General features: G+C 41.2%; 1 protein-coding gene across 3 annotated transcripts in view; it reads left to right on the top strand.

The window, feature by feature from the left end:
* Positions 1 to 20,159, top strand: part of LOC138284953 (baculoviral IAP repeat-containing protein 1-like) — a 472,954-nt gene that overhangs the window by 424,565 nt on the left and 28,230 nt on the right. For 2 of the 3 annotated variants that reach the window (XM_069224320.1, XM_069224310.1), the window contains one exon: positions 13,678 to 13,842. In XM_069224320.1, coding sequence (XP_069080421.1) covers positions 13,678 to 13,842 — 165 coding nt within the window. Of the gene's footprint in view, positions 1 to 13,677; positions 13,843 to 19,246; positions 19,426 to 20,159 lie in introns of those variants that run through there. The other variant, XM_069224328.1, reaches the window with a different exon arrangement.

Genomic DNA, 20,159 nt, shown 5'->3' with positions numbered 1-20,159 from the left:
CACCTAACAGCCAAAGAAGGGCTAGCACTACAGCGCAGATGGCGAGGCAAGTTATATTATACTATATACTCCACATATGTGCCAAGAGCACTGACCTGGATCCAGGCGGGGGTACCGTTTTAACACACGGGCCAAGTGATAGATCCAGAGGGTCGATATGTGGTGGTGTTGGGCCGATTGGATGACTGGGATATAGTGCTGGGTAGCATGTACGGCCCGAAGGCGGATCAAATACAGTTATTCGCAAACCTATCCCGAGTCTTGGCCCCCCTTTTAATGGTTCCAGTAATACTGGGAGGAGACTATAATTGTGTCGTGGACTTCACACTAAATAGATCACACCCACCCCTTCTAGGCACGCAGACTGAAAGAGTAGCCAGTTCCTTTTCAAGGTGGCAGATGGAATGGGGGGGTGATAGACTCTTGGAGAATGCATCATCCCAAGGATGGAGACTATTCTTATCATTCCATCATAAATGATCTACATGTAAGATTAGATGCTATACTATGCTACCCAGTTGTACATGCTCAGGTATCCACAACAGAATATCTGTCTTGTACTGTATCAGATCACAATCCCCTGTTACTATGCCTTAGATGGAGAGAGGAACACCCCAGCATACCGACATGGCGATTGCACCCGGAAACCCTAGAGGATCTGGTATTTCGCAATGCAATAGGCATGGCTGTTACTCAATATTTTGAAGAAAACATGGGTACAGCCGACTGCTCCTTAGCAGAATGGGATGTGTTTAAAACAGTAATAAGGGAAAGATGCATCTTAGAAATGGTGTGGGTCAGGAGAACCTTACTTCAAGAGATCTTAGCAGCAGAGACACTCCTACGAGAGAGTGAAAAAAGAAGCCCTGGCCATCCGGAGTTGCAATAGGAGCTCCTCGCCGCAAAGGAAAGTTAAGGTTGAAACATTATGATGTTTGGATTACCAAAACTATATGATGCGGGCCCATGCTGAAAGAGACAGTACGGGCATGCTATGGGCATGGCTAGTTAATCCTACCAAGCGTGGATCAGTTATTGTAGAAACTGAAGCAGAAGATGGTTCGAAACACTACCGACAGAAAGAGAAAACACAATATTTCATGAGTACTATGCGCAGCTTTATGGGGCACATGTGGGGCTTCCCATAACAGTACTGAGGGAATTTTTAGCTACCCTACAACTGCCACAATTGTCACCAGAGCAAACAGAGACATTCAGAGCTGAAATTTCAGTTCAGGACGTTTGGGCAGCGATTAAAATCATGGCCCGAAATAAGATGCCGGGTAACAACGGAATCCCTGTTGAGTTTTATAACACATATAGGGAAACACTGTCTCCTAAATTGACCAGTATGCTTAATATGGCTAAGACCATCGGCCTATTGCCGCAGTCTACCAGGGATGCCCTAATTGTTCCCTTGTTAAAGCCAAGCAAAGAACCCTATGATAAACGTGCTTATCGGCCGCTCTCACTGTTAAATACGGTTTATAAAATTCTAAGCAGAATCTTAGACTGTTACCTCATATACCTCTATTGATCCATGCAGATCAATCGGGGTTCATCCCAGGGAGAAGCACAGCTCATAACAAATTACGTCTTTGCACAATACTGAAGGCCACTACTTTAGATAGACAGACTGCAGTTCTGCCCGGAGCACAAAATATTCTAGAGCAATAAGGGTTACTATCAGGACTCCAGGTTAACTGGAGCAAGTCATGTCTGTTCCCAGTACTGGCAGATGGAATACCCCCAGATGAGCTAGGACCTTTGATCTGGCAATTCCGATCCCTTACATATCTGGGGGCCCATATATACCATCACACAGATGATTTGCTGGATGGAAATCTGGGAAGAGCCATCAGAGGCCTGAAGACAAGTGTATCGTTCTGGTCCATGCTACCGCTCTCCGTAGCAGGGGGAGTGGCTCTCCTAAAAATGGTGGCGCTCTCCAGATTGTTATACTATTTTAGGACATTGCCCCTCTGGATTCCTAGGGCATACTTTAGGGAAATTAATAAGATAATTACAGGATTCATATGGGGTTCTGGATGCCGCCGCAGTAGCCCTGGCCACTCTGAAGAGACCAATAACGGAGGGAGGTATTGCATTCCCAGAGTTTGAGGCTTATTATTCAGCAGCCCAGCTGCAATGGCTCACACAATGGGTAGTGGGGAAGGAGAACACCAGGAGGATCATTCCCCATCTTAGTTCCTAACCTGGCGACTTTGAACAAGGCAATTCTACGGCTCCCAGATACTGGTAATCAGGCCAAACCTGAATTCCTCATTACGTAACCGTGCTGGGCAAGACACCTCCAAAAGATACACATGAAGATTCTATATTCTCCAGACATCCTGATAGGAGTTTTGGAGGAGATCCCTCACTGAGGGTCTTGGAGAGGATTGACGACATGGACGGAGGCAGAGGCAATCGAGATGAGAGAGCTCTATGACAATGGGACACTCCCCCCATTCAAGGAATTTAGGGTCCAATATGATTTGCCAAGAAGTCACTTTCTTTTACATAAAGCAGTTACTGCAGCTATTAAACAACATTGGGGGGGTGGAATAGAGGAACCACACCAGTCAACTAGCTATCAATATTTATTGATGGCATTGGGTACAGTCAAGGCAGTGACCTGCATATATAGCAGATTGGGAGGGGCAGTAATGGGGCCAGTGGAGGAATTAAACAATCAGTGGGAAGCAGACTTCGATAAGCCAATCATGGAAAAGGATTGGGATAACATCCAGTACAACCCAAGGAACGCTCGGTTTAAGTTAATTAACTTCTTTTATCTTACATAGAGCATACCTTACACCAGAGAAAATTAAAAGGATGTATCACATAAATACAGCTAAATGCACTTGTTGTAATGAAACAAGCGCCACATTCTTTCACATGCTCTGGGAGAGTCCCTGGGCTGATGGGCTTCTGGAGGGGAATCACAGAAATAGTCTAAACTATTATGGAAAAAGAGATCCCATGTTCAGCAAACCGATGCCTACTGAGCTGGTTCCCCCACACGCCTAGGAATAAGGTCACCAGCAGATTCCAAGACTTTGCTTATGTTCTCGGAAAAAGAGAAATAACCAGAAACTCGAAGAGTCAGAAGGCCCTCGCATAGCCACTTGGAATACAGAATTCACCAAATGGGTGGGCTATGAATCAGATATTAGACTCCGAGAGGCCAAGAGAGGGTGAACTTCGATCGAGGGAGCACGTGCATGGGAGGCCTTAGCAGATGCACTAAGAGATTAGGAGATCTGAAAAGAGGAGACCTCCCATCGGTGTTGTGAGAGATTGACCACATAACAAAGCGTATCAGGTCCCATCCAAGTGGTGTGTGGGAAACCCCGTAAAGGAAGGGTGAAGAAACACGAGAATTGTATACCACCTTCAAGTACCACAGATTGTGGGGGTCATTATATCCTAATACCTAGAGTCAAGTAGAATGGGACATATGAGTGATGCTGTAACTAGGATGTTCCCAGGGAAGGTGTGGGGGGAGGAATGAGGTTTACCTGTGTTAGCGCATCTGACCTTAATTGGTTTCTTAACTTAAATTCATAATGGGACGCGCTAGAGTGTAGATGGACCTTTTGACTGCGCTTAGAGTAACTCCCACCATAGGACTCAATTTCAGTACAAATTAATGACAATATCAATCAACAGCATCAATACTCTTTGGAGTCTGTAATTCACGCACCATGACCCCTTTGGCTATGAATAACCACACCTTTATGTAAAAGTTAGAATGTTTACTTCCCTTTATTAACAATGCTAATATTACGTAGCTTAATCCCAAAATCAAATGTTATACATACAGAAATAACTCTGGTTGGCCAAATCTTTTAAAGAACCTCAATCTAACCAAAGCATGGATCACTATGCGTTCTAGAGTAACAGTACAAATCAATAGCAAGAATAACTGTGCGATGGAAATAGCATACATTTAGATTCAGCAAAGAAAAAACATCAATACACAGTCCAAGGCACTTGTGTCAAATAAATATGATCATTGTCTGTATCTCATGTTCAGGATGTGTTCTTCAATTCCAACCAGCCCAGCTCGTCCAGCCAACACGTATTTTGTAATGGAAACAATACTCGCTTTGGTTTTATCAAGGTTGAAAATCAACATAATTCAATACAATTACGACACAAGCTGTAACTAAGTTAATATTAAAATATCACCCATATCCATTCAAAAAGCAAAGAAAAAGACCAAAGTCCCATGTTGATTATTTGACATTAAAAAGATCGTTACTGTCTACACATCTAAATTCCAAAATGAGAAATGCAAGTGAGACTAAAATAGACAAGCTTGAAATGGTGGGTGGAGTGCAGTAAATCATTGCTATAGTGCCACCTCAGGGAAAAACATTGGTGCTAATTAGCTAAAAAGATATTCCAAAACGTGCTGCATCCACACAGGTGAGATGCATAGCCCCGTCACCTGATGTGCATAAGTAAACATGTGATCCACCAAGTTATTATTGGCTATGTTCACTAGGCTATTATTTGCCTTCTTGGTCAGCCCATTGGTTGACGGCGTTCTACTGGCATGGCTGGGGGCAGCAGCGCCACGCCAGTAGAACGCCGTCAACCGTATCATGACATGATACGGCCTGGTGGTGTTCCGCTGGTGGACGCTGCTGCTGGCAGCAGCGCCGTGTCCTGTCTCCTGCCGGAGGACCCTCTGCAAGCAGGTAAGACAGTTGTTCCGACAGGTGAGTGGGCTGGGGGTGTTGTGTGTGTGTGTGAGGGTGTGGGTGTATGTTTCTGTGTGCGTGCATGCGGGTGTGAGGCATGTGGACTGTGTGTGTGCATGAATGGGTGTGAGTGTGCGTGTATGTTGTGTTGTGTGAATGCGTGGGTGCGTGTTTGTATATAAGTGTGTGTTGATGTGTGTAAATGAATGCATGCATGGGTGAATGTGGCAATGCGTGTGTGTGCGTGTGTATGTCTGTGCATGTAGGTGTGTGTATGTCGTGGGGGGCTGATAGTGCCTACTGCCATGGCTTTTGTGGCAGTAAGATTGCCACGCAAACCATGGCGGTAGGTGGGGTCATAATCCCGAGGGTGGGACTGTGACGGCTGCCTGGCTGGAGACCGAAGTCTCCAGCCCGGCGGCTGTTACCGCCCTGGCGGACGGAGTGGTACATTGGCGGTTTGGCTTGGGCCAAACTGCCAATGTCATATTTTGGGGAAAGGTACCGCCAGCCTGTTTGCAGTACCTTTCTTCAAAATAACACCGTCCGCCAGGGTCATAATGAGGGCCTACGTTTTTATTTGCTGCAAATCCTATGTACACAATACCTAACCCATGCTTTTAGAGACTTTTACTGATCGCAGGGATTATTCCGATGCAATATCAACCCCTGGAAGCACAAAGCATATCTTTGGAAATAGAAATAACTTGGACACTAGCTTTGGTTTTCGACCGTAACGTATGTGTGAAAATAAACATAATTACAAGGACATTACCACACTCCTTAATGTAGTGGTCTTCAAAAGTTTTAATGCCGTGCCCACCACCCCCAGTTAAAAAATAAAAATCATGGCCCCCCCTCAGAACGTTTCACAATTATTTTATAGAGATGGCAATGTTTAAATATGTCTAGACTTAATTAAACATTGTAGTTAATTACTGTTACCTTTAAAAAAATGCAATAACATGTTTCTTCTTAAAACAAAGCACTGTTGTCTTTATAATGCTTCTTTTGGCCAGAGCCTGGCGCCCCACCTGGGATCGCATGGGGTCCCCATAGGGGGGCCTGCCCCCCATTTTAAAGACCCTTGCCTTAATGTAAAGAGCAGCTGACTTAAAAATTCTCTACTTGCCCAAGCTCATATACATTGTACAGTTTACCTCCTATGTGGTTACTATGAGACCACCTTTCGAAAACTGGAGGTGCAGATAATGCCCCTTTGGGATGGTAGATATCCACACATTGCACATTCCTCCTTGTATAGGGCAGCCTATAATGGTGGTATAACTGTTCCAAACACTGGACAATACCATTGGACCTCTCAGCTCCTAGTGCTCAATGACTGGTTGTATTCCCTGACTGAAGACCCATCAATTCGACTAGGCACATTATTATGGGGACGAAAGGACACCTATACAATGTTTATGGGAGAAGGGACAGTCCACAGTTCCAAAAGTCGTTCATCAGTATGTAGTAGGCGGCCTATGTTCCTTGACTGCCAGGTTAAAATAACAGAAGAATCCCTTATATGGTCGGGCACCTTGCTGAGGGAGTTGGCACTGAAAGGTTTAGGGCCATATGTATGACACAACTTTGCAGTGGCAAAACAAGTGATTTGTACAATCACAAGAGCTGTGACAGCAATATGATATTTTGTCATGTATTAAACTTATTTTGTGATTCGCTAAAGCTCTTCCGAAACGTAATATAAGTTTAGTGATGCATCCTGAATCACAAATAGAAGGAGGCTTGGTTGGATTGCTTCCCCTCTGGGAATTGTATTAAGTGGCTTTAGGGAGCGGCGTGGGGTGAAGCAGGCAGTGGAAGCAGTACCAGGTCCCTCACCATACATGGACTACTTTAGTTCCTGTTTGGGAATGCAAACATAAAGATGGTGGTCTGCTGGCTGACATCCCAATTTGCAGCCAATCACAGGAGGTCACAAATAGGGACCTGCCTAATTAGTAATAATTAAGTAGGTAAGTATGCAACTTCTGTGACTGGACATTTTGTAATGTGAGTCACAATCCCAAAATAAGACTGATCACATAAAGTCAGTGCACAAATTGCGACCACCTTTTGCAACAAGTCTGTTTCTATATGTAGCCCTTAGGTGATGGGATCATCTAGATTGGTTAGGAGGAATCAAAACATTTGCTCAATTGAAAAGTAAAACCTAAATAAGAATACCAATCTTTGACATGCTTTCCGTGCCTTGGTGAACTCCTTTCTTGACTGGACGGAGATGTCCGAAGCTAACCCTCATGAGAATATGGTTTGGACAAAAAGGTTAGCCAAAGGTGCCATATCATCCACATCCAGGAACCTCGTTAATAGCATCTGATTGCTTACTTTACCTTAGGAGTAGGTGGGTAAGGGATTTAGGAATCCTACAGGTCTGACACTAATGCAGCTAAAGAAGTTGCAATCTGAGTGGACCTGCTTCTCATCCAACTGACAATACTCTCCATAGTGTATATTATTACTGAAATGTATTGCACACAATGTGGTTAGTATCTGACGGTAAATGCTTAAAATGTATTGTAAGAGGAGGGACATTCTCGTGCACGGAGTAGGAATGTAGTGTCATCCAAATATAAGTGGCAGATTTGCAGGAACATTGCTGAAGGCTGGTAAGAGAGTTGCACTGACTCACAATTCATGGTTCTAGGCATCTCAAACGCCATGCATGTGGTATGGAAAAAGCTAACAATCTGCTCTCTTTGTGAAAAGGAAATCAGCAAGGGAGTGCAGAAGTACAGTGCCCAACCAGGGAAAGATGGTGTGTGGGGAGTCTGAAAACTGGTTTATGAAAGAAGAGGTTGTCCTCGCAACCTTTTTTAGACCCTGGAGATAAGATTTTTGGCTGGACAATCTGAGTGGGAGAGTGACCCACGATTAGGATGGTGTAGGGAATGGTAGAGATTTGTACCATTGACTGAAAAAGATTTGATGGACTGTATTAGCCTTGCAAATTACATAAATTATAGAGATCCTGGAGCGAATATTTTGAACTAGATAATGCAAGAGGCAGAAAGACCCAAGATTACAGCTTCACCTGTGGGAAGGAAAGGTACAGATTTGTACCACTGGCTGTAAAACAGTCAGTGTACTGTATTGTGTTTCCACTACACAACCTGTCTGATTGATGTATGGATACACGGTGCACCTTGCTGATGTATGTTGCAACCTACTTCAGCCAGCTAATGTTCTGACTTTATACTTTTTATATTATGTTATGTTATATGTATTTGTAAACCACTTTATCACCAAGGAGAGTATCATGGTGCTGAAGCCACAGCAATCATGGCCTAGCATTGGGCTCGTCCAGTAGAACTAGTCGAAGATTCACTTCTTCTGCTTCTTAAAAAATGTAAGAGGTGGCTCTGTTATGCCATGAAAGGTCATTCCAGGCTTTAGGAGCGATGTATGATAAAGCCAATGTCAGACATGTACTTGAGTTCCTCTTTGATTCTTCTGTTTTTTTGTCAAAGGTATCTGTTGGAGCACCCCGCTGCCACAAGTCTTGTCACCCCGCAAAGTAGTAACTTTACCAGTGGCCCCCACTGATATGCTCAGTTACTGCAGTACAATGGTACGGACTTAGCAGGACCCACACAGCACTCAATACTCAGCTCAGTGTAAGGTGGACCTCTCCTGGCATACATGGGTCACAAGAAGACAATCCTGCTCAGCCGAATCTTCACAACTCGTACAGCGAGTCCTCACAGTAGGGCTTCCCATTAGACCTTGTTTCCTCCTATACTCCCCTCTTCCTCACAGGGCACACTGGTCTTGGCAAGCAAGCATACACTGGTGCTCCAGGCTTCAGGTCAGGTGATGTTGATTTCCCTGGGTGATGTCCCCTTACACAGCAGAGGGAGACTAGGAGGTATTTGCGCCTCAGTCCTGGTCACAGGCAAAAGTCTTGCACAGCTTTCCCTCCTCACATAGTTTCACTGGCTGCTTGGCAAGGGACAAACGTTTGGGGACTTAACCTCCCCTTCTTATAGTCCTTTTCTAGACAACAAATGTGATTTATGGTCTAAGTTGAAGTTTTATGTTGGGATTTTTCTTCTTTTGAAGGGACAACTCTCTTTATTCTTTCCTCATAAAAAATGTCTGCAACAGCAAGTAAGACTCTGAAGCGGATTGTTCCATAGTTCCACTCATGGGAGTGACCAGAGTTCACACCTGGATATCAGCCAGAGAGATAAGTGCATCAAAAGGTTAAACCCAGCCCCCCAGCCCAACTCCTTATAATTTTCTTATCAGCCCATCTCTCCTTCTGAGATGTGTCCCGGCTCCTTCCATGTGATGTATCACTGAATCTCAAAGATCAAAGTGTAAAGGGTGTCTCAGTATGTGTCCCACCCAGCTCACAGGGATGCAGCAATACAAAATTATTTCTACGGGAATTCCTCTCCTCCTCATATCTTCATCAAGCAGTCCTGGGCTTTCCGACATGAAACCCAGACTTCTCCATGTAATACACCACTGCAAGCATACTTACTTAGTGTACATTTACAGCACACTTAGGGGCCTATTTAGGAGTTTGTAATGCAACACATTATATATATATATATATTCATTTTTTGGTGCCTTTCACAAAACTTTCCAATTCAAGTCTCATTCACCTTGTTTGGGGTGATCCGTCAAGCGGAGCCAATAAAAAGAGGGGGTCCAAAAATGCGTTTCCGCAAACAATTTTCCATTGGAATCCTAAACAGCGATACTGCAAAAATGGCTCAACGTAATTACACCGAATTTGGTAGAAAGTAGGATATTGGTGCTTTTTGTTATTTAATGTGATCCATTCAGTAGTTTTTGAGAAATTATAGTTCCACATTTATGTATACATTATGCTTCACAGGATTCGCAGACAAAACAGATCTAACAATAAGATCTGATTGGCTGCTGCTACATCAACAAAGATATGCCAACCATTATTTTAGGACTTCCGCCCTTCCGCCCTTTTCAGTTTTAGGACCAGGGAGGTTGTTATTTAAAGTTTTTTTTACTGAACTAGAGCATGCGGCCTCCCCTCCATGAGCCATTATAAAGCCCTGGAGATCCTATCTCCTTGGGCTGCATCCATCACCCATCCCCAAGCCATTATGAGATCGTGAGGACCCCCCTTTCTGGGGATGAATCACATTGTTAAAAGGGAATGGGCATGTGGCTCCACACCTTTAGCCATTACAAGGCCCTGAGCACCCCCTAGCCCAGGGGTGCAACAAATTGAAAAAATGCCATCAGTGCCTTGATCGTCCCCAGGAAACCCACAACAAATGGAAGCCTTGGGGCACCAGGGGAGCCCATTGCGACAGCAGCCTTGGGTGCAGCAGGAATGGCTACATCAGTTTACTCCCGTCTGACATAAATCTGTGTTTCCTGTCTGTAAGAGTGTAGGCAGGGAGGTAAAGATCTCCCTGCCCGGGCTCTTGTGGGCAGGGAACCGCAGTGTCCCTGGCGTCCCCATGACACTGCTGCCATCAGGTCCCAGGGGATGGCCTCCTTGGATCACTGAATGGCTTGGAGGACAGGTCTCCTGTCACCACATCCTTGCGCCCTAGAACAAAAACTTGACCCCTGGGCCTTCAGAGGGTTAGGGAGATGGATTGCATGCCCCCTCCCCATTAAAAGGTTATAGCCTGGGGGATGGACTCAGGGCAGAGGGTCCACACAGTGAGCGAAACCTAAATAGAGCAGTGAATGTGAAGTGAGCAGAGTAGCTGCTCATTTCACATTCACAGCTACAGCTGGGGAGTGCCCCATAATATCTTTCAAGGGTTTAAAAATATATTTTTCAAGCTCCTAGTGTCCCTAGAAGGGGCAGAGCAACCATCAAGTTTTTCTAAATGTTTTGGGGGGGCTACATGGGGCACACCAGTCCCTCCTAACAACATTTAAAATAAAATCATAGTAAGTGTCCTGGATCATTGAGTTCATGACCCCAGGACAGCTTGCAATTATTTTCAAAGCAATTTGAGCAGGAGATATAAGCTCTTCAGGTGGAGTGCAGGGACCCCTTGTGTTGGATCTGTGGCTCTGCCCAGTGGCCTAAGAAATATTAAAAAAAGACTCATGTTAGTGACAATCACTATTAATAATATTGCAATTTGTGAATTTATAAAAAAAAAATATATATATATATATACATATATATTTGATTATAGTTATTGGTGACTTTTTGACAAAGTCTGCATCCCTGCCTAATATATGTTTATATGCTGACCCCTTGATGAAGCCAATAGGCCTACTTTTTATGTTTTATTATATAGGTCTCCTTACTTAAAATAACACCTTCATATTGTTACATGACATAGTCAGCAATCTGCAGTGGCGAGGGTGTGTACTGCAGGAAGTAGGGCACCCACTTGTGGCTGGGAGACCCCTGGCGTTGAGCACACCTTTGCCGTAGAGAGCAGGGGGGGTTGGGCACCCATGGGAGTTAGGCACCTGCTGGGAGTTGGGAATGTGCGGGGTTGGGCACACCTTTGGCAATGCAGGGCAGGGTGTAAAGTGCCCACGGGGCATTGAAAACAAAGCACATTGTCAGAGTTGGGAATTGAGGCAGTAGGGGACATGACCTTTGAATCATTGAGAAAGGAATATGATTTGGGCGTAGACCAATTTCTCACATTTGAGGACCCTACAAATGCCACATGACTTACATGACTGACACAGGATGGGGATTTGAGGCAGAGAAGTCACCCAGGAATGATGCAAGTTGTTGACACATGGGCTGGGCATATTTGCTGTAATGGCTCTGTTCTCAGCTCTTACACCATCGTTTTACACTGATCGTTTTACACACCATGACCCATGCAGCATGAAATATCTGACTGTTGCTAGTAGTGCAGGTGTGCACATCTTTTGCTTGCATACGTAAAGTACACAAGAGTGTAGAATACTCACTCAATATACGTGTAATTTAGGCCATATACATACTCTATACATGCATGCATGTGGGAGATAGGTAGATAAATATTAATGAAACGTTTTATCCACTGCCTCTGGCTTAACTACCTATTCTTTTTGTGAATAACTTGTACTTAAGTTTCAAACTTAAGACCATCTTAATTTACATCTTACCTTTAGAGCTGGCACATTTGTAAATTACATTTAACTAAATATGGTGCAAACTGTAAAATGATCAGGAATGAAACTGCATAGTATGAGGAAGTCACTCCCCTAACTATAGAGTGAGTGAGCAACAGCTTGACCGAGCTCCCACACCTATTGTATTTGGCTACTCACCTGCATAGGTGAACCCTACATTCATTAAAGTATTTAAAATATTTCAAGGAATCACACAACACTTTGTGGATTGCAAAAAAATATGATTAAGAGCAAGTTAATGGCTGTTTGGATTTCCCCTTCATAAATCAGCCTATAATTTGGTATTATTGGATTGCTTTCTGTATAGCACTTACAAATGTATTAGAGGATGTGAATTCACTTCTCAAATTTTCAAAACAAAAACAATAAATATTTGTACATGTTGAAAACTGACTTAAAGCTATAGGCTGAAGAGAATTATATGTGAAAGCCGTTACTCTCAGTCTAAATGACTGTCTCTAATTTTCTTATTACAGTTGAGTTTTGATGGCTCTAGTCACCTGTACTGCTCAAATGTAATATGTTGCTTCATACGAACTGTGATTGTCACAAGGCATGTTACCAGACCCAGCAGCCAAGGTGAAGCAAAGGCCATGGAACAAAATTATAGCTGAAGTTTAAAAACAAAAACGATAACTGGATTTTCATTCTTCTGTTGTCTAAAATTAACAACGATCAGCAGAAATGATATATTTATGACAACATGTTTATTTTTTGCATGCTGTAGCTAATTACAGTAAAGATAAAATCGTTCTGCATGTTTCTTCACTTACAGAGATATTGCATTTTTTAAATCTGACTTAGATTAATCCGAATCTACTACCATTTTGAAACTGCCAACCTCTTTTTGATGTGTTAAATTTTGTGTCGCAGATTCTGCTTTTATTTGTCATACCTTAACCCATATTAGGGGCCTCATTACGAGGCTGGCAGTCCTAGGACCACCAGCCTCATGGGGATTGTCGGACCACCGCAATTGTGGGGGTCTGATACCACATCAGAACTCTGGTTGGCAGACCCACCAGGGGACAGCCATCCCTGCCGGGAACATGGTTCCTGACATGGTGACGGCGGTCGGAGTTGTAACCAGCCAGAGCTGCGTTGAACTCAGCATCACCTGGCTGATTACAATCCCACTTTCTGCCTGCCTTTTTATGGTGGGGTCCCCGCCATGAAAAGGCTGGTGGAATGCCAGTGTCTGGGGCCATAGGGGGGCCCCTGCCCAGCACCTTCAGAATATGCACTGTCTGCACTCAGACGGTATGCGTTCTGAGGGTGCTGGAGTTCTACAGTATTGGCCTCGGCTCCCCTAAAGGAGCTGGAACCAATATTGTAGCACTGTTCCCACCGGTCAGCCCGGCGGGAACACGTATTACAATGTTCCCACCAGACAGCCCAGCGGGAACATTGTCATACGCTCAGGGTGACGCCTTGGGTATGATGGTGGCGACCTCCCCACAGCTTTGGCGGTCCACTTTTCGGACCATCAAAGTCATAATACGGCCCTGTGTCTTTCATGCAAAAAAAGTAAGACAGTGATGGATTAAACAGTTTGTGTGATGGTGTGACCTTCTATTATAAGGAAAATAATGCCCTCTGCAGTACATTAAAAGGTTATTCCAAGTGTTCTTCGAGTTCCAGGACCTTGTAAAGGAACTCAGTTTTTCCCCTCATTCCTCTACATGGTCGCAGAACTCCTTAGTAACTGGCAATATCCTTATAAGGTACAGGAGGGGGCATGTTATCCCATATATATTTGGCTATTTATATAGTTCTGTTGGACAAAGATTATGTATGCATATATGTGTCCAATATTAAAACATTGTTTTTGTTACAGCACGTGCACTGGGATCCTTAGTTAATCTGGAAGAACTTAGGATTCCTTTTGGGAATGGAATAAAGCAAGTAACAACAGTCATCATACAGCAACTCCAGCGACTTCCGTTTCTGCGCATTTTGAAATTCCACAGCACTTTAACTGATGAAAGTGTGGTACAACTCGGTACGTTGTTTGCCTTGTTTTGATAAGCATGCCTTCTTAGTCATGATAAGCATGCCTTCTTAGCCATAGTTTGACTGACAGAAAGAGTGACCCTTGCTAAATTAGTAATGCTGTTCATGCAGTGCTGTGCTGGTTCCTAGAGCCAGGTCTATTCTATTGCAAGAGTGTGCATTGCAAAATATACCCAGACATAACCATTTCCACCATAATAGCAGTTCAGTGGACTAAAGACATATGTACTAGAGAGAGCTCATACTCATCCGATGGTAAACTATAGGGGAAAAGTAAAAACTTTTTTTATTCCTGAAAAAAAATATTGTAAATTATTGTTATATCTATATTGAATTTAAAATAACATAAAATGCTACAGTACGAAAACCTCAATAATGAACTAAACTTTTAATTCATTTAAATATATTAAATTGAATAGAAAATATATATATCTTTTTTTAAAGACGTTTCTTATTGAGAAAATACATTTGCATTGCCAAAGCAGAGATATGCAGTTGTGGATATATATGAATAAAGAATATTGTACTGATAAATGCATATTATAAATGTAAATGAATTAGGCATATACTGCAATATAGTATTGAAGACTCCAAGTTTGAATAGAGAAAGAAGAAAGAGAAAGGGAGAGGGAGAAGAGCTATAGGGATAGAAAATGGAATCAAGTGATAGCCATGTGGAGAAAAAGGAAATAGACAATAGTTACAAGGTATATAAGATGAAATAAGTATTTATGAGAAGAAAAACAGGAATTATATTGCCATTTTAAGTTTAAAAAGGTGGAACAAAATCAATTTCCTTCGCAGTGCGTGAGAGATAGTTACTTAATGGCAACCATAGCTGATGATGTTTGAAGAAAGGTCCTGTTGAATCAAGCTAGTAGCTGTCATATTTATGATAATAACATACAGAATTCCATTGCTGTGTGAAAGTAATGTTCTCTGATTTACAGTTAGAAGTAATTATAGAAAGTGCAATAGAAAGCAAGAGGTCCACCAGTTTTCCAAGAGGCTTAAATGAACTCCACATTTTGTGTATACCACCCAAAAACAGTAATTCATATGACATTGGTAATGAGATCTGAGCTATTGCTGAAATGCAAGACAATATTGAGGACCAAAAAGTAGATAGAGATGGATAAGAAAAAAACATGTGGAAGTCAGTACCCTGCTGAGAGTGGCAGCACCAACAATTGTCATTTTGTGTAAGTTTGAGTTTGTAAAGGCTTACAGGAATGTAGAAAAGTCTATTATAAAAAAATATAAGGTCTGCATGAGGCTTGCAGAGCGTGCAGTGAAATGTATCTTATACCATATTCTATCCCATAAAACAGTTGGCCAAACAACACCAAAATCTGATTCCCACAATTGCTCATTAGATGTTTTGAGTCTAGGTGGAACAGACGTTCTTAAAAAGTTTATAAATACCAGTTGCCCTATGATAATTAGAAGTTACGATCGGGTGTGGAGATGATGCAAGAGAAAAATGAGTGTGAGATATAAGTTTATTGAGGCCCTATTGGACCAGAGTAGAGAGAATGAAATACTGGGATTCCATCGGAATAGGGAGATTATAAATTGCTGAGAGAGTAGTAAAAGGAATGAGAGAGTCTGAATGATATAATTCCTTTAGTCATCTGTGCCTTTCAAAACAAGTTTCCTAAGAGAACTATTGTGCCAACTATGACTATTAAAGAATTTTATAGGGGGGGGGGCGAGATGCAAAATAAAAAAAAGGTTTCATAAACATAAATATAATGTGTTTATGGGAAAAGGGAGAAATAAATGTTTCTTCCAAAGAGAACCATAGCTTTTGAGGTGCATCATTAGGTGTAAATAAATAGGGTTGTATTTGCCTAATGCCAAAAGCTTTGTGATAAGTTAAAAAGCCAGGAAAGTAACTCCACCTTGTACTTTAAGAAGTTTTAATTTCGAGAGAGAGATTCTGGGTGGTTTTCCATGCCACAGGAACTTGGATAGAATTTTATCAAGTGAACTAAAAAAAGTTTAGGTATCTTAATAGGAAGCATCATAAGGAAAAAGTTAATGATAGGGAGAAGCATCATCTTAATGGTGTCCAAGCAGCCACACTACAAGAGACATAACGGAGACCATTTCTGTGTGAGGTCTACAAGCTTTGCAGATAAGATTTCTGAATTAGTCTTTAGTGTATCCTTGAGCGTATTGCAGTACCATACCACTAGGCATTTAATCTTAGAATTCCAAGATAACTCTGCATCAAGGAATACGGAGTCAGTGCAATGGGCATTAAGTGGTAAGACCACTGTTTTGTCTATATTAAGTTTATAGCCAGATACATCAGAATATAAGTTTAGCTAATGCAGGAATGCAGGAAGAGAAGTGTCAGGGTAAGGCATAAACAAAAGAATATCATCAGCATATGCCATAAATTTGATGTGTGTATTATTAATTTTAAAACCCGTAAATTGCTCAAAGGTTTTTGATTGGTATTGAAAAGATTAGAAAGCCAAAATAAATAGTAAAGGAGTTAGTGGGCATCCCTGACGAGTACCCCTTCTAAGAGGGAAAAAAGGAGTTGGGAAACCATTTGTTATAACCCGAAGAACATGGTGAGGAATAAAGAATGGATATAAAGTGTCGAAATTTAGTACCTAATCAATGCCATTCCAATGCCTTCGGCAAACTCCAGGAGATCCTATCAAAGGCCTTTTCTGCATCCAATAATAAAGCTGCCAGAGGAATCTTAAGTTTAGAGGCCTTGTTAATAAAATTTTGAAAAGTACGAGAATTATCTGCTACATTTCTAAAATCCAGATTGATGGGAATCAATAAGATCAGGTATATATGGGAGTAAACTGAGAGCTAAAACGTTGACATAGAGTTTACAGTCTATATTAATTAAAGATGTGGGTCTATAATTTTTATATTCAGTCGCATACCAATCTTTTTTGAGAATAAGACAAATCATGGCCTCCGTAAATGAGGCTGATACAGAACCTGACTTTGAAAATGATTACGTAATTGAAAGAGTTTGGGGAAGAGAGACTTAGCAAACTGAATAAAAAATTCTAGTGGAAGCCACCTTACCCTTGGGGAGAGATTGTAAAGCTGTATATAGTTCTGTAAGTTGTGGGGGTTGGTATAAAGATGAGAGGTCAATCTACAATGGGTCTCTTGGTTTGAGATTTGAGAATTATTGGCTGATATAGGTCCTTATAGTAAGAAGCGAAACACAATGCTATATCTATATTTCTAAAGTGTTTAACACCACTGTTATCTGTGATAGATTTAATAGTTGTATTTTCTTTACTTTGTTTCAAATATCGAGCTCGAAGAGAACCAGCTTTATTATTACCACCATAATATCTGGCATTTATTTTTAGAAGGGTTCAGCATGCTTGTTCAGTGGTATATTGGTAAACTCCATTTTAGCTGAGATCAGTGCTTCAAGATGTGATTACTAGTTTTGTGAGTATAGTATTCAGGTTCAAGGGACTTTATATTGTTAAGGATGGAAGTCAATTTTTGTTGTACAGACTTTTTTTTTTTTGAGTGAGCGTAACTTATGATGAAACTCTTTGAGGCTGCTTTGAATGCATCCCACACAAAGTGAAATGATAGTTGATCACTATCGTTGATGTGGAAGTATTCTTCTATAAACTTATTGTAGGAAGCGATAAAAGTAGCATCTGAAAGTAGAGAGTTATTAAACCTCCATGAAGTTTAGAACCATTACGAAAAAAATCAAGATCAGTGATCACAAGTGCGTGATCTGAAATCAAAATAGCAGCGATTTCAGAATTGACTATATGTTGCAATAAGCCTTTATTCAGAAAGATATAACCAAGCCTAGAATGGGAATTGTGGGTGGGAGAATAAAAAGAGTATTCCAAGAGGTCGAGATTGTATATTCTCCAGGAATCAGAGAAAGAATGCTGTAAAATAAAGTTTTTAAAAGCTTTGTGGGAGGCATATAGAACGAAACGTCATGTGGAACGTCTGTCCAAAAATGGATCGAGAATTTGGTTGCAATCACCACCTATTAGTAAACTGTTTGAGGACTGTTCAGAGACAATATGTGAAAGATCCTTCAAAAATGCAGACCTGGATGTGTGGGGCAATATAAATTAAGGATAGTAGGAGAAATGTTGTCAATTGTAAGTGTAACGAGTACCCAGAGGCCTTCTGTACCTTGATGTTTTGAAATTATGGTAGGTTTGAGAGATTTATGACAGAGAATAATTACCCCGTTTTTGTTTGTGGTGGAAGGGGAGTAGAAAATGTCACCCACCCAATGTTTTTTTTAGGTTAATTGCCTCAGAGTCATTGAAGTGAGTCTCTTGCAAAAAGGCAATGTGGCATTTCAAACGAGCTAGGAGAGATAAGACACACTGACGTTTAATGGGGTGTTGAAGCCTCTTAACATAGTAAGTAACAGTTCTAACTGGCGTAACAAGAAGTATTCATAAACAACTGCTGTAACACGGAAAAAACTAGGCATCTTAATTCTGCAAAGGCAAAGAAATGGGGAAGAAACAGGATAGTAAAGAAAAAGAGACAGAGGAAGATGACCTTCAGATGTTGTATATACAAGGATGTGGCAATACAGTGCCCAAAGTCCATGAAAGCTAAAGAAGACAAGACAAAAAGTGAATACCCCAAAAGTTAGAGGGACAGCGGACACCTGAAAAGACAGGCAAGAGGGGCTTCAGCACAAGAAAAGTGATAATAGGTAATAAAACATATGAAGGCGAGATTCATTAAGGAAAAACACATTATATAAACGAAAAACGTTCCATTTAGGAGACCAAATAATGTCATAACTACAGAAAAGGAGTGTGACATGAAAAACAATAAAAATCAAAACTTACAGTGGAACGTGTAGGGGAACAATTTGGATGGTGAGAAAGAGATACGTTTGGGAAAGGTACATGAGGAATGCACGAAGAACACTATCTAAAAAAAAAGAAAAAAGAAAAGGAAGACGCAGAGAAGGGAAACCTTGGATATAAATACTAAACATAACCATTACTATTAAATAGTCAAAAAAAGGCCATTAAAGACTAATTAAATTATATCTTCAAGAAGTTGCAGATGCTCCTAGTTCCATTGCTTCTGTTTTGTGTTGGTTAATACAAGTTTGTAGTGCCGAAGGTTCCTCGAACGAGTAAGATTTGTCCTTGAATGTAATTTTGAAAAGGCATGGGTGAAGAAGAAGGCAAATGACGCAGATAAATAAATACCTCAGGCCCTCATGGTGACATGAGCATGTGTCACATTGTAGTCTCTGAAATGACTTAAAAACTCCATGTGCCTGTAAGATAAAAGCATATTTATGCGGCGGCAGAGCTTCGATGCTCAAACATGCTAGAGAAATTAATCATTTTGATGTGAAAACATCTTGTTCCTTCCAGGAAGTGCCGAAGCCTCTTGGAGCTCTAAAGAACAGCGGCCATCTTGCGTGACGTCAAGCCACCCCCCCAGAAAAAAAAATTCTGATGTTTAAATTAATAAATAAATGTGCATCTAAAGTAAAAACTAGTTTTATTATTTACTACTAAATATTAGAATTGATGTATAGAAATAAATAACAGTAAGTTCAATATATTTTAATAAAAATGAATGTACATTAATTTATAAATAAAAATTATTAAAATATATTAAAATAAAACATGATTTATTTGTACATAATTATTCTAACATTAAATTAATTTTTTTATATTTTATCTTTTTTTAAGGAATTTAGTATTATTTCTATGGGGTTTTATTTTAAGTTTATACTGCCATTATTTTCTTTGAAAGGCTGTTGCAGTACCAGTGGTTGGCAATGTGATAGACTTGTTCCAGTTCTGAGCTGGAGTAATTTCCCACAGTTTTGAGTCCCATTTTGTCTGTGGTTCTTTTAGACGTTTTGTTTGTGAATAGCAATGTCGGTGGGTACAAGTCCCTTCCTAAAACCCTCCACAACAACCTCCTAGCCCCCTCCTAACTCCTTTCCAATCCCCTTCCCTTTATTAGTAAATATTCCCCAATTTCCAGCCACTACAGTCTGTCCCTCCCACATTTACTACCATAACCTATACTTGCGCAAGCAGAGACTCTGCATTCGGGGCAGAGATCTCTGCACAGGAAAAAATAGAAGATTCATAGTCTTCACATGTACATTTGTGAATATAATTTTCTAGTAAATATGCAGTACTACAAAAGGTACTACAAAATGCAGTTTCTTAACAGCTCCCTGCATGCTCAGTTGCACATTGGTAAATGAATATGTGAAATGAGCTCCAACAGATGCAGGAGTTCAAGGTAGAATCAAAGAGGCTTAAG

Source organism: Pleurodeles waltl, chromosome 1_1 (genome assembly GCF_031143425.1).
Source record: "Pleurodeles waltl isolate 20211129_DDA chromosome 1_1, aPleWal1.hap1.20221129, whole genome shotgun sequence".
Lineage (NCBI taxonomy): Eukaryota > Metazoa > Chordata > Amphibia > Caudata > Salamandridae > Pleurodeles > Pleurodeles waltl.
The sequence above is the reverse complement of the archived record's forward strand: the minus strand, read 5'-3'. Positions and strand labels throughout refer to the sequence as shown.